Source organism: Sciurus carolinensis, chromosome 2 (assembly GCF_902686445.1).
Source record: "Sciurus carolinensis chromosome 2, mSciCar1.2, whole genome shotgun sequence".
Lineage (NCBI taxonomy): Eukaryota > Metazoa > Chordata > Mammalia > Rodentia > Sciuridae > Sciurus > Sciurus carolinensis.
Genome location: NC_062214.1, coordinates 111,098,679 through 111,113,420, shown reverse-complemented (window position 1 = coordinate 111,113,420; position 14,742 = coordinate 111,098,679). Strand labels below are relative to the sequence as shown.

General features: G+C 37.3%; 1 protein-coding gene across 8 annotated transcripts in view; it reads left to right on the top strand.

Moving 5' to 3' along the window:
* Positions 1-14,637, top strand: part of Nusap1 (nucleolar and spindle associated protein 1) — a 54,034-nt gene extending 39,397 nt beyond the window's left edge. For 7 of the 8 annotated variants that reach the window (XM_047538656.1, XM_047538658.1, XM_047538654.1 and 4 more), the window contains 6 exons: positions 962-1,071; positions 5,613-5,800; positions 7,084-7,241; positions 9,372-9,488; positions 11,886-11,994; positions 13,829-14,637. In XM_047538656.1, coding sequence (XP_047394612.1) covers positions 962-1,071; positions 5,613-5,800; positions 7,084-7,241; positions 9,372-9,488; positions 11,886-11,994; positions 13,829-13,925 — 779 coding nt within the window. In that variant the 3' untranslated portion in view covers positions 13,926-14,637. The remainder of the gene's footprint in view (positions 1-961; positions 1,072-5,612; positions 5,801-7,083; positions 7,242-9,371; positions 9,489-11,885; positions 11,995-13,828) is intronic. The other variant, XM_047538655.1, reaches the window with a different exon arrangement.
* The last annotated feature ends 105 nt before the right edge of the window (positions 14,638-14,742 follow it).

Sequence of the window (14,742 nt, the reverse complement as noted above, 5' to 3'; positions counted from 1 at the left end):
ACTTTCTGTTACATCAGGTTTATATATAGATTGAAAATACCATTTCTGTTAGTGATTACCTAGTACAAGAAATAGCATATTGCAGGGATTCAATAAATATCTGATGAATGAATACTTCTTCAAGGTACTTGGCACAATGTCCACTGTGTACTAACTTTCTAATAAATATGAGGGACTCTGTTTTTAGACATGTAATTCTTTATCTTGTATTGCTGGAACATTGCTTAGTACATAAAATGTGGACTGAGTGTTGTATATTTATAGTTGTTAGAGTACTGCTCAGCATATACCAGAAGTTCAACAAAGATTTATAGCATAGTTAGGATAGCATAGGACAGGGGTTAACAGACTACTGTCTGCTTGCCTCAGGCAGACAGGACAGTCTTTTATCTCAAGCTAAGAATGTTTTCACATTTATAAAGGGTTTAAAAGAAGATGAGATAGAGATCATACTGTATTTGACCACAAAGCCTAAAATACTATCTGTCCCTTAACAGAAAAATCTTGTCGGTCCTTGGCATAGGACTTTCCAAGTATTATAAAATAAAAATTTGAGGGCTGGGAATTAGTGATACAGTATGTACTTACTATGCACAAGGCCCTGGGTTCAATCCCCAGCACCAAAGGAAGAAAAAAAAAAATATATCAAATTTGTGGTGATTAAATAAAGGTCATTTGACTAATTAGTGAGGGAGAAGACAAATCTGTTACCCTTCTTTAGACTAAACCAAGATGTCAGGAATGTGAACAATAGGAAGATGGTGAATGTTTGATAGTTTATGTAATGAATAGGCTTTGCTCTGAGTTTCAAAACATGTTTTAAAATTTAAAATTTAGCAAAAATGATATTGAAGTTGAATGTCAGGGATGCAAGGAAAATAATTGTTAACACCAAAAGCAAAAGGAAGGTGAATAAACGGAATTTGTCTTATTAATTTTCATATTTGGGGGGGCATTCTAGACTTTAAGAAACTTCATGAAGCTCGTTTTAAGGAAATGGAGTCCATTGATGAATATATTAAGAGAAAAAAGAAACATTTTGAAGAACACAACTCCTTTAATGAACTGAAGGTATGGAGATAAAATTCACAGTTTTAATGGGACTAAACTATTTGGTTTTATTTTAAAAGCATGTAACACCATAGTTAGTACATCCAACTTTGTATTATTATGCCTGTGGAATGGATTTGTTTGGGTTTAACATATCTTTATCTCGTTATTTTGTTTTCTTTTTTGTGCATGGGGATTGAACCCAGGGCCTTGCAAATATTAGGAAAGTGCTCTATCATTGAGCTATATCCCCAGTTCTTTTTTTTATTTTATTTGGAAACAGGGTCTCACTGAGTTGCCAAGGCTGGTCTTGAATTTCCAGTCCTTCTGTCAGCCTCCCAGGTACCTGGGATTACAGTCATGTACCACCACACACAGTTTAATATATCTTCATCTTAATATTGCTTTCTTCCACTCCTGAGCATTTTCAAAACCCTCCAGATGAAATGGTGCATCCTCACTGTGAGGAACTTCTAAAGTAGCAATGAGTTCCTCCATATTCATTCATGGGTTTTGCCTCCCTTTCATTGAGGGTGAACTGGAGCTACCTTCTTTTGCTTGTCTCTCACCTAAAGGAAAATGGGATACTGCATAGTGGCTAACCTTTGCTGACAGCTCCTTCAGGGGTCTTCAGTCAAGGCCCTACTGGATTCAGTGGAACCCTCAAGTAAGAGAAGGTGATGCAGCCAACCCTGAGGTTGAAACGTTGAAAGAATAGTGAATTGATACTGTCCTAGGAATTCAATGTTATTGGTAGCTGGGGTTAAGGAGGTGCTATAGAGGACTAAGAAACATTTATGATTTAATAATAAATAATAACCTGCCTATTTCTCAAAAGGAATTTAAAGCAGTTTGTGGTATTACACATACTAGTAAACAGTATAGTCAATTTAAAAGGGCTGGGCACGTGGCTTCACTAGTAGAGTGCTTGTCTAGTTTGTACAAAGCCCTCTACTACTGCTTCAACCAGCATTGTAAAAGAGGTGGGGTAGGGGGACAGAAAATGAGCACTGTTAGCAAGAACAGTGTCTACTGCTATTAGTCACTGCTAAGTTTTGAGTTTCCTGGCAACCAGAGCCAAAAGAGACACACTGGGTGATAAGCTTCTGGTGAAAAGCTTAGTGAAAAAACAATATTTATTTCAACAGTATTTATAAAATACTGCCAGGCATGGTGGCATACACCTGTAATCCCAGCAACTACCAGTGACTCAGGAGGCTGAGGCAGGAGGATCACAAGTTTGAGACCAGCCTGGTTAATTTAACAAGACCTTGTCTCAAATACAAAGGACTGGGAAATGTAGCTTGGTGGTAGAGCACCCCTGGGTTCAATCCCTAGACCACCAAAACAAAAAAAAAAATAGCTATTACTTGTTTATCAGTCTTTAAACAGAAAACACAGGAGAGATAGTATGTTCATAATTACCTTGCTTATTAGCAAGAGCTAAGTATCACTTTGTCCACAGTTAAATACTGGGACATGAAACTCATTCTGCATAGGTGTAAATAGGCTGCAAAACTGCCTGGAAGAAGGGTCACAAATATTCCTTTACCATGAAACTCGATCTGTTAAATCCTTGATTGACAGTAGAACTTTCTATTTTATGTAATAGAGATGAGTTAACATTCCAGGCAAAAGTTAGGGTTGGAACAACTGCCTTGGAAATGTGTTTAATAAATTGAGTAGCTTATCCTATTTTTCAGTTTAACTCCCATCTGGATGAGTATAGTTCTAAATTTCCACCCTCCATCTCCATTGTTGAGGGAATTGGTCTATTGGATTTGGTATGATCTATGTGAAGACTGGAGAATAAAAAATCAATTACATTGACTTCACCACAGTTGAGATGAAGTTGCTCTTGACAGTGAACATGTTTGGGAATTGGTCTTTGGATAGTGATGGATATTAAGTAAGCATAGATAATCAACCTGGTTATGACAACATTTCCTTCAAGTCCATAAGAAAAACAAGCTGTCTTTCATTTAATTGTCAAATAGCCCTCTAAAAATAACAGAAAACTTGTGTATCAAGGTGCTTATTTTGCCAATAGACAGCATTAATTTTTTACTGTTAAACTAGGAATTGAATTCACTGAGCCATATCCCCAGCCATTTTTTATTTTGAGCCAGGGTCTCACCAAGTTGCTGAGACTGGCCTCCAACTTGCCATCCTCCTCACTCAGCCTCCAAAATCACTGGGATTATATATGCCACCATGCCCAGTTTCTGAAATATCATTTCTTTAGTTATATTGATGTTACATGTTATTTATATTTATGATTGGCTTTTTTTTTTTTTTTTTTTTTTTTTTTTTTTTTTTTTTGAGTGCTGGGGATTGAACCTAAGGCTTTATGCTTGCTTGCAAGGCAAGCACTCTACCAACTGCGCCATATCTCCAGCCCCTATAATTGGCTTTTTTCTGTAGATTTGTTTTTTCTTTTGTCCATTCTTATTTATTTGTATTAATGGTAGATATTATATGTTACAAATAGTTTTCCACAATTTATCTTTTACTATATTAGTAGTATCTTACCTCAAGGAAGGTTTTTGTTTATTTTTAAACTATATTCATCTTTCCTTTTTAGGACTCTGAGGTTTATTTTGTGTTTTGTTTTGGGGGGTTTTTGTTTGGGGTTTTTTTGTTTTGTTTTGTTTTGGCGGGGGGGTTGTAGCAGGGATTGAACCCAGGGGCACTGAGCCGCACTGAGTCCTGGAACTTTTTTTAAATTTCTTTATTTTGAGAGAGAGTCTCACTGAATTGCTGAGACTGCCTCTTGCCTCAGCCTACCGAGCTGCTTAGATTACAGGCATGTGCCACTGTGCCTGGCAGGCTCTGATTTTTTTGGCATGCTTAGAAAAGTCTTCCCTGTCCCAAGATCATAAAAATATGCTCCTATACTTATGTCCATTTTTATTCTCTGTGCTTGTTCCTTAAGATACGTGTTTTTTTGGTTGTTCTTTTGTATATATCAATTTCAGTTGACCTGTCTCTGTCGTCAGGTGTAAAGTTACATTTTATTTTATTTTATTTATTTATTTTTTTTTTTTTCTTTAATTTTTTTTTCTTTGCGGTGCTGGTGATTATATCCCCAGCCCAAGTTACATTTTCTTGCAGCAAATCTTAGAACAAATGGTAGTAAAATACTCAGGTTTTTTTTTTTTTTTTTTTTTTTTTTTTTCCTTTTCTTTTCTTGTGGTACTGGGGATTGAACCCAGGATCTCAAACGTGCTAGGTAAGCTCTCAGCCACTGAGCTATATATCACACGGTTATCTTGAGATGGGTCTTGCTAAGTTACCCAGGCTGGTCTTGAACTTGCCATCCTTCTGCCTCTGCCTCCTGAGTAGCTGCCTACCCAACTCATTTACCTTTTTTTTTTTTGAACCACCAGGGATTGAACTCAGGGGCACTGAGCCATATCCACAGCCCTGTTTTGTATTTTATTTAGCAATAGGGTCTCACTGAATTGCTTAGCACCTCAATAAGTTGCTGAGGCTGGCTTTGAACTCTCGGTCCTCCTACCTCAGCCTCCTGAGCCACTGGGATTATAGGCGTGCGCCACTGCATCATTTTACTTTTTGTACCTTCACAGTATCTAAAAAAGGTAACCTGAGTGGAGCCCATTGCAGCAGTTTCAAAATGATCATTTCTTTCTATTACTCCTTTCTTTGTTTTTTTAAAGAACTTTAAAATGGGGAAAGGTGGAATTGGTGGAATTATTTATAGATCCCACATGCTAAATATACAGTAGGTTATTCTTTTAGTTTGTATTTAGTAAATAGTATATCATGCTCTCATAGGTGACATTTCTTCTGGCTATATAGGACTATGTATGTAAGACTTTCTTACAACATATTATAACAACCAGAAGTTGCTTTGTAACCTCAGAATCACCACAGCAACACAGTGGCAGGTAACTGTGCAGTATCCAGAAGGATAGAACAAGGTAGTGGGAGCCAAGCCTAATGGTACATGCCTGTAATCCCAGCTACTCAGGAGGCTGGGGCAAGAGAATTGTAAGTTTGAGAGAGAGCCTTAGCAAGACCCTGTCTCAAATTTTAAAAGGACTGGGGCTTGGCATATAGCTCACTTTGTAGAGTGCTTGCCTCACATGCACAAGGTCCTGGGTTCAATCCACAGCACCACAAAAAAAGGACTGGGAAGCCAGGTACGGTGGTGCATGTCTATAATCACAGCAGGTTGGGAGGCTGGGCAGGAGGATCATGAGTTCAAAGCCAGCCTCAGTGAAAACAAGGTGCTAAGCAACTCAGTGAGACCTTGTGTCTAATAAATACAAGAAAGGGCTGGAGATGTGACTCAGTGGCCAAGTGCCCCTGAGTTCAATCCCCAGTACCCAAAAAGGAAAGGACTGGAAATGTAGCTCAGTAGCAGAGATAACCTAGCATATGCAGGTCCTAGTACCACAAAAAATATATTTTTTTAATGAGGTAATGGGGAAGGAAACATCAGGTTGAGTTACAGGTGGGCATGAAACGTAAGTGGGAGCACTCTTTTGCTCTTTGAGAGACCAAATTTTCAATGTAGTGCATTTTTTCTTCTTCAGAAGCAGCCTGGCAATAAGGGAGGGGTAATAACTCCAGTTCCTCCAAAAGGAAGACTCTCTGTGGCTTGTACACCCATCAGCCAGCGACGCTCGAAAGGCCAATCACATGGCCCTGCAAGTCGGAGCACTATGTGTCTGAAGGGGTCAGTTAAGCACTCTGCTCTCTCAGCAGCTAAAATGAGTGTCAGGTAAAAAGGTTGTTCCAAAATGTAATCGGGAGTAAGATTTCATTTGGACTTTATCCAGTATGTCCTAATATTGATTAAAAGAAAGGAGAAAGAGGACCAGGGACAGAGAAAGATTAGCAGTTTTTATAAGTTCTAATCTTTGTCTTATAATTGGTTCAGTTTTGATAAGTAAAGATAAAGCCAGGCACGGGGGCACACACATGTAATCCCAGTGGCTTGGGAAGCTGAGGCAGAAGGATCACAAGTTCAAAGCCAGTCTCAGCAACTTAGCAAGACCCTATCTCTAAATTGAAAAGAAAGTTAAAAAGGGGTGGGGATGTGGCTGTCATTAAGCACCCCTGGGTTCAATCCCTCCTACCAAAAAAAAAAGTAAAGATAAAATATGAGGTATATGAGAATCTTTATTTTATTAGCTTGCTATATGCCATCAAAGATGTCTAGAGATGCATGTATGATTACATGACCTGTTTAACTCTACATCGTGTACAACCAGATGAATGAGAAGTTATACTTCATGTATGTATGAAGTGTCAAAATGCATTCTACTGTCATGTACAACTAATTAGAACAATTTTTAAAACTATATTAAAAAAAAAAGATGTCTAGAGAGAAATTTTTCTTTTGACTTAAATGTGAAAGTGAAAGTAGGAGCTCCAGTTGTGCAATCGGTTAGCACACAGAACTAATATCTAATAGAGTTGTTGCATGTGATTCTTTCCCAACATGCGTGATTATCTAACACAGTTTTGGGTTTGTTTTGCCCTTCTAGAGATAGAACATAGGGCCCATGCATGATATATACGTATGTTATTATTGGATTTTCAGTGAATCTAAGACACCATTAATTGACCATTATTTTATAAACCATGAAGAAAAATCACTGCCAGTTAACTATTGACATGTTAACAATTATAAAGCACATCCCAATTTCAGAGATGTTAAAATGTAGGAAAAAATCTGTATCAGAGAATCACTGAAATGCACTTATGGCAATTTGCCATGAGTATAGAATGAATTTATTTATGTACAATTCCAGTGACATTTTTATAGGAAGCTGTTATCTCTCCTTTGGCAGAGCAATCATCTGTCTGACATGTTGTCTTCAGGGATAGGATGAGAAAGGAAGCCTCAGATTGCCTCATATTTTGTCTAAAAGAAATTCATTCTTACAAGAGTATAATGAGGCCCTTTAGCTGCCTGGCAATAGAAAAGTGGTTTTATTTATAAGCCTGACATAAGTTACACTTGCCACAAGCATTCAGGTCTTGCACTCCACTGTTTAGGTTTTCAGCTGCTACTAAAGATAATGAGCATAAGCATTCAGTGACCAAGACTCCAGCTAGAAAGTCTCCACATGTGACAACATCTGGGAAAACCTCAGAAGGCCATGCTGTGCTTGGGACACCCAACTTAAAGTCCAACAGAGGGAATTCTGCTGCAGGTAAAAATCAAAAACAAAAGCAAACTTCTTTAATGGTTCATCTTTAAGCCATTAACTCCCTAAAATTAAGTCTCAAAATAAAAAATAAAAGGGCTGGGGATATGGGTTAGTGGTTAAGCACCCCTGGGTTCAATTTCTGGTATTAAGAAAAAAAAAAAAAAAAAAAAGATTCAACAGGGAAAACAATTTCAGTGGTTTTGACTCTATGACAGTTTATGTATTTTACTGCTCAAAGACATGGTTATTTCCAGCTTTAGTTATTATGTATAGCACAGCTAAGAAAACTCTTGAGCAGGTTTCCTATACATGTTCCAGTGTTTCTTCTAGACTGGGAACAGGACTGCTGAGTTCCAGAATATACATACTTTTTCTGTTCTCGCTGAATTGTACCCATCCATGCTCCCACAGGCAGTATATGACAACTTCCATTGTCCCACTTCTTGCTTGTGCTGGATATTTACACAATGGGATAGCTTAAACACAGTGGTTTTGATCTTTTTTATTTTAAGTAGGTGTTCCTAGATCCTATTGCTCCTTCACAAATACAGGCAAGTGTTAACATTTGGCAATGACCTGGATACAACTAAGTGGTTTCCCCTGTGAGGGGAAGCAATTATAAAATGTGCCAGATGTTTGGTGCCTAACTATGACAAACAGGCTTACTAAATCACATCATTCTGATATATTTTTAACTTTATGGTACCAAAATTCACATTCTTAAGTGATAATAGGCTTTATTAATAACCAGAATCATGCTGTGGCACACACCTGTAATCCTAGCAATTCAGAAGGCTGAAGTAGGAGGATCGCAAGTTCGAGACCAGCCTCAGCAACTTAGTGAGACCCTGTCTCAAAATAAAATATAAAAAGAACTGTGAATGTAGATCAGTGGTACAGCACCCCTGGGTTTGATCCCCAGAAACACACACACACACAAACAGCCATGAATTTTTCATCCATATGTGATTTTATATATTAGATTTCTTTATATCTGAGTTAATGATACTATTCGTGTTAATAATATGTAATCTTTACAAAGAATATCTGCTATCAGGAAAAAAGACTGAAAAATATACCCCAGTTATTTCTTGTTTGAGGAACTGGAGATTGAACCCAGGGGCACTTAACCACGAGCCACATCCCAACCCCTTTTCAGTTTTTATTTTGAGGCAGAATCTTACTAAGTTGCAGTCCTCTTGCCTCAGCTCCCAAGTTGCTAGGATTATAGGCCTGTGCCACCATGCCTGACTAACCCAGCTATTTCTTGAAATGGGATTCTAGATTCCTAGCTGATCCCTCAAAATGTCATAATATTCAGAATATTTGGAGAGCTACTAACAGGAAACAAATCTTAGTGGTTAGATTTTCTCCATTATTTTATCCCCTTTCTCCTTTTTGACCCTTTATGTATTTCACATAGTTCATGTAGATAGTCTTAGCTTGTTCAGACTACTATAACAAGCCACCAAAGACTGACTGGCTTATAAACAAAAAAAAAATTATTTCTCATAATTCTAGAGATTAGACCAGGGTGCCTACAGGGTCAAGTTCTGGCGAAAGCCCCACTTTCAGGTAGCATACTGACTTCTCATTGTATTCCCAGGTGGTAGAAAGATTGGAGCTTTGTGAAGTCTCTTTATATGGCATTAATCCCATTTATGACCTAGTTATCTCCCAAAGGCCATACATCATAATACCAATCATGCACGCTGGGAATGATAGAGCATTTGCCTAGCATAAGCAGGGTTCTGAGTTAAAGCCCTAGCTCCATGAGAGAAAAAGGTAATAATGCTGGCAATTTAGGATTTCGGTATATGAACTGGGGGGTAGGGAGAAACAAATATTCAACCCATTAACATACATTATATTTATAAGACTGAGAAGTGATAATTTGGGGCTAGGGTTGTAGCTCAGTGATAGAGGGCTTGCCCAGCATGTGTGAGGCACTGGGTTTGATCCTTAGCACCACATAAAAATAAATAAATAATTATATAAAACAAAGATATAGTGTCCATTCTACAACTAAAAAAAAAACAACAAACTTTTTTAAAGTGATAATTTGATGACAACTATAACAGGTCTTTTTCTTTTTTTCTAATTATCTTTTTGGTGTTTTTTGATGGTTTTTAGTTATTACACCATTCAAGTTGACAACTGTGGCAGTGCAGACTCCAGTCTCCAATAAGAAACCAGTATTTGATCTCAAAGCAAGTTTGTCTCGTCCACTCAACTATGAGCCACACAAAGGTATGTGGGGGTATTTTGGGGCACAGGGGCTGTAAAAAACTTAAGACTAAACAATTTTGGCAGGCATGCTATTACATATTTGTAATTCTAGCTCCTCTGGAGGCTGAGGTAGGAGGATCAAAAGTTTGAGACCAGCCTCAAGCAATTTACTACTGAGACCCTGTCTCAAAATAAAAAAGGACTAGGGATATAGCTCAGCAATAAAGCACTCCTGAGTTCAATCCCAAGTACTGCAAAAATAATCAATGTACATCTGAGTTTTTTTTTTTTTTTTAATTGTACATATTTCTTTGCAGTGAGAGCACTTTAAGTCTACTTCAAGAATATAATACACCAAGCCCAAAAAACCAAAGGCTGAATGTTTTCTCTGATAAGTGGACGACGATATATAACTAGGGGAGGGGTGGTGGGAAGTGGGGGGGGAGGGAAGAATGAAGGAACTGTGGATGGTGTAGAGGAAAAGGGGGTAGGGGTCAGAAAGATAGAATGAAACAGTATTACCCTATGTATATGTATGATTACATGAATGGTGTGAATTTACATTGTGTACAACCATAGAAATGAAAAGTTGTACCCCATTTATGTATACTGAATCAAAATGCAGACTGCAAAAATTTTTTAAATTTTTTAATTAAAAAAAAAAAAAATATATATATATATAATAATACAGTTGGGTGCAGTAGGGCACTCCTAGAATCCCAGCAGCTCAGGAGGTTGAGGCTTGAGGCAGGAGGATCACAAGTTCAAAGCCAACCTTAGCAATTTAGCAAGGCACTAAGCAACTCAGTGAAACCCTGTCTCTAAATAAAATACAAAAAAGGGCTAGGGATGTGGCTTAGTGTTTAAGTGCCCCTGGGTTCAATCACGGGTACCAAAAAAAAAAAAAACATTGTTGACCATAGTTATCAAGTTGTGTAACAAGTGTCTTTGAATTATTTCTCCTAACTGAAATTTTGTGTCCTTTACCCAACATCTCCCCAAGCCCCCTTTAATCACCATTCTATTCTCTGCTTCTATGAGTTCAGTTGTTTTAGATTCCACACTTAAGTGAGAACATGCAGTATTTATCTTTATCTGACATATTTCACTTAGCATAATGTTCTCCAGTTCCACTCACGTTGTTGCAAATAAGATTTTCTTCTTTGTTAGAGCTGAATAGTATTTCATTATGTATATATACTTTTTTTTTTTTTTTTTTTTTTTTGTAACAGGGATTGAACCCAAGGGCACTTAACCACTGAGACATATCCCCAGCTCTTTTTATTTTTATTTTGAGACAGGTTCCCATTAGGTTGCTTACAACCTAAGTTGCTGAGACTGGCTTTGAACCTATAATCCTCCTATCTCAGCTTCCCAATCCACTGGGATTATGGGCATGTGCCACCACACCTGGCTACACTACATTTTCCTTATCCATTCATCTATTGATGGACACTTAGATTGATTCTATAACTTGGCTACTGTGAACAGTGCTCTGGTGAACATGGAAATGTAGATATCTCTAAATAGAATGATTTCAAATCTTTTGGGTACCTAGAAATGGGAATTGCTGAATCTGGTCTCAGTTCTATTGCCAACAAAATATTCCCATTCTATTCTGAATATATTTTAATAAGTAATGATTATGACAAACTACGTAGGTTAAAATGAATTAATATTAAACATAATACCTATGCAATCTTGGGATAAGATACTTACCCACTAAAAGAAATGGTTTCTTTTAATGTGCTAGATAATTAGATTTGGCATTAAGGGAATTTTTTTGTACTAAGAATTTTTTCAGTCTGAGCATGTAGCTCAATGGTACAGTGCTTGTCTAGCATGCAGGAAAACTCTGGCCTTCATCCTCAGCACAGAAAAATGAAAAATAAAATTGACTTTCTAAGGATTATAAAAATATGACTTTTTTTTTTTTTTTTTTTTTAGTTGTAGATGGACATTCCACCATTATTTTATTTATGTTATGTGGTGCTAAGCATTGAACCCAATGCCTCACATGTGCTAGACAAGTGCTGTACTACTGAGCTACAACCCCAGCCCCTCACATTTGTGTTTTGTTGTTGTTTGAGTCTTGGGTCTTATTGTGTTACTCAGGCTGGTCTTGAGATCATGGTCTAAAAGCCTATCCTCCTGCCTCAGATTCCCAAGTAACTGGAAACTATAGGCATGTGACACTGTGCCCAGCACATATTTTTATTTTTAGAGGAAAAACATGATTTGTATCTGTGGAGTGTGAAATTAGAATAAGTAACTAAATACACTGCCAGAACATACTGGCAAATGTCTATAAAGCAAAGTATAAATAGTGATAGGAAACACCTAATTACAAATGAAGAAAATAAAGTTGGGAATATAAATAAAAGAATCTCAAAACTGTTTTTGTCCTTAACTAACTAGGCAAGCTAAAACCATGGGGGAAATCTAAAGAAAATAATTCTCTGAATGAACATGTCAATAGAGTTACCTTCCACAAGAAAACCTATAAACAACCTTGTCTCCAGACCAGGTGAGTACATAATTATCATGATTATCCACTTTCATAATTTTTCTAATTACAAAAAGAACATTGTGTGTGTGTGTGTGTGTGTGTGTGTGTGTGTGTGTACACACAGCTGTGCATAGTGGTGCTTGCCTATAATCCCAGCTTCATAGAAGGCTGAGACAGGAGAATTGCCAAGTTTGAGTCTGACCTGGACAAATTAGCAAGACCCTGTCTCAAAACATTAAAATAGGACTGGGGATTTAACTCAGTGATAGAGCATTTACCTAGCATGTACAAGGCCCTGAATTCAACTCCAAGTGCTGCAAAAACAAAAGAACAAACAAAAACAGTATGCAAAACTCCTCTGAGGGATACTATCAGTAATAGTTTAAGAAGGTTAGAAGTGGAATGGTTGGTTTAAGAAGATTAGAAGTGGAATGTCTTAGTCCATTTTGTTGGTGTAACAATACTCCTGAGACCAGATACTTTATAAAGAAATAGGTTTATTTTGGCTCACAGTTTTGGAAGTTCACTGTTGGATGCTGGCAAAGGTCTCATACTGTGTCAGCAGGGTAGAAGCATGAGTATAGCTGGGTGAGTCCAGATCTCTTGCCTGGAACCTTCCTGATACATTACTCTTGACTATATCCAGCTTCCACCAAGGCTTTTACTAACTGTATTTGTTGAGTGTATTAGAGAGTAGGAAGCAGCAGGTGAAGAATTAAAATACATGGGTGGTCTCGCCTTATAAAAACCCACTACTTCAAGGCCTAACCCATCCCACTCCCAGGAGATGTGCATTAATCCCTTCCAAAGGTGTACCCCCAAGACCTACTTCTTAAAGTCATGTCACCTCCTAATACCATTATACTGGGGACAAAAATTCCAGCGGATGATCCTTTGTGGAAGACACTATCCATATGTTAGCATGCAATCTAAAGTACCTGGGCTGGTGTCCAGCATAGCAGATTTCAAATCCAAAGATTTGGGATGAGACCCAAATATCTGCATTGTTTTCAAGGCTCTACAAGTGATTCAGAAGAGGTAGATTCAAAGAACTACTCTTGTATAACCTATCTTCCCAAGCAATGCATATAACTATCCCTGTAGACACCAATGCTTATGCACCCAGGGCACCTGCATATGCAGGTAGGTGTAAATTTCTCACTCCCAAGGATCCCAGGTTTATGAGATGTGAAGGTCTTCCTCAGAGGAAAAACCCAGTATAGTCAGTGGCTTCCTTGAGTATGAAACCAGTTTAAAGCTGGAGCTCTTGCTGGGATGTAGCTGGATGAGTCCAGATCCCTTGCCTGGAACCTTCCCGATACATTACTCTTGACTATATACGGCTTTCACCAAGGCTTTTACTAACTGTATTTGTTATTAAGATAGTTAACATAATCCCTGGGCTTTTTTCTTTCTCTTTACCTTATCCTCTTCAGAAAAAAAATTTTAAAAAACAACAAAAATTAGTAGCTTAAATCAATAAGCCCTGCTTCAAGTTCTAGCACTTTCACAGGACACTTGTGACCCTGACATCTAATCTAGGAGTCAAAATTTCTCATTTCAAACCAATGTTAAGATATAGGAGTTGAATTCAGTCACCAATGCACCTTCTAATTCTAGTTCTATGCATATTAAAATGCTGAGTTAACATTAAAAGGGAAATACCAATTTTAACCCTTTAGAACAATAATTAACATGTTAGAACTAGTAAGTAGAGAAATACCCTGTAGGAATCTGTTTTGCATAAATATGTTAGATATCATTTACATTTGATATTAGTCCAACAATAGTTGCTCTGAAGTGTCTCTTGTGGGGCTTCACTAGAACCTAATGTGTAATCTGTCCCTCATAGGGAAGAGCAACGGAAGAAACATGAGCAAGAACGAAAGGAGAAGAAAGCAAAAGTTTTAGAAGCTCGAAGGGGCTTGGTTATGGTTAAAGGTGAATAATTTGTTAATGTCCTATAAATGTTCCTTTATTCTGAACTTGTTTTCTGAAATTATGTAAATATTTTTATACTATCTTTCCCACTTTAGTTAGATCTTTCTCTGTTAACTTTTATTCATAATCTGTGTAGCATCTTATGTGTTGTGAATGACATTATTATCTTTGGAATGGTTTTTATCTAAGTCCTTGTACAGCCCAGTTTTCTCATGAGACCCACCTTAGAGCTTAACCTAGATCTTTAATCAAGGTCCTTCTGTTTCTAATATTAACAGTCCTGCAGTCCTCAATGCAATAGCATTTACCGGATGACAGCTAGTTATACCACAAGCTTCAGTAGAATCTGAACAATAAAAAGTTAAGAATAGGGAAAACTTGGACCAAAAGGCCACCTCTTTTCCTCTAATGTAAAATTCTGTATCTTATTCTAGCCTTGCTTATTTAAAAATAAAAGCTATCGATTTGAGACAGATGGGGGTATAGCTTAGTACTACAGTACCTGTCTAGCATATACCAGGCCCCAGCACCTAAAAAAATAAAATAATATTACTGCTTTTAGGATCAAAATTCTGTCACTATCAGATTTGTATCTTAAAAATTTTATGGAAAAGACCAGAGTTGCTTGGCATTATATTCTTGTTATTTGTACTAATTATGTAGAGCTTTCAAGTTGTATACTGTTCAAGAATTTCATAAATAAAAAGTTTTTTTCATTGTGATGGATTAATTCTTTGTAAGTCATCCACAATTTGGATGATCAGCTAAGATCATAAGAGCTTATATTATCCTTCATACATCCTTTCCTGACTATCCACTTCTATC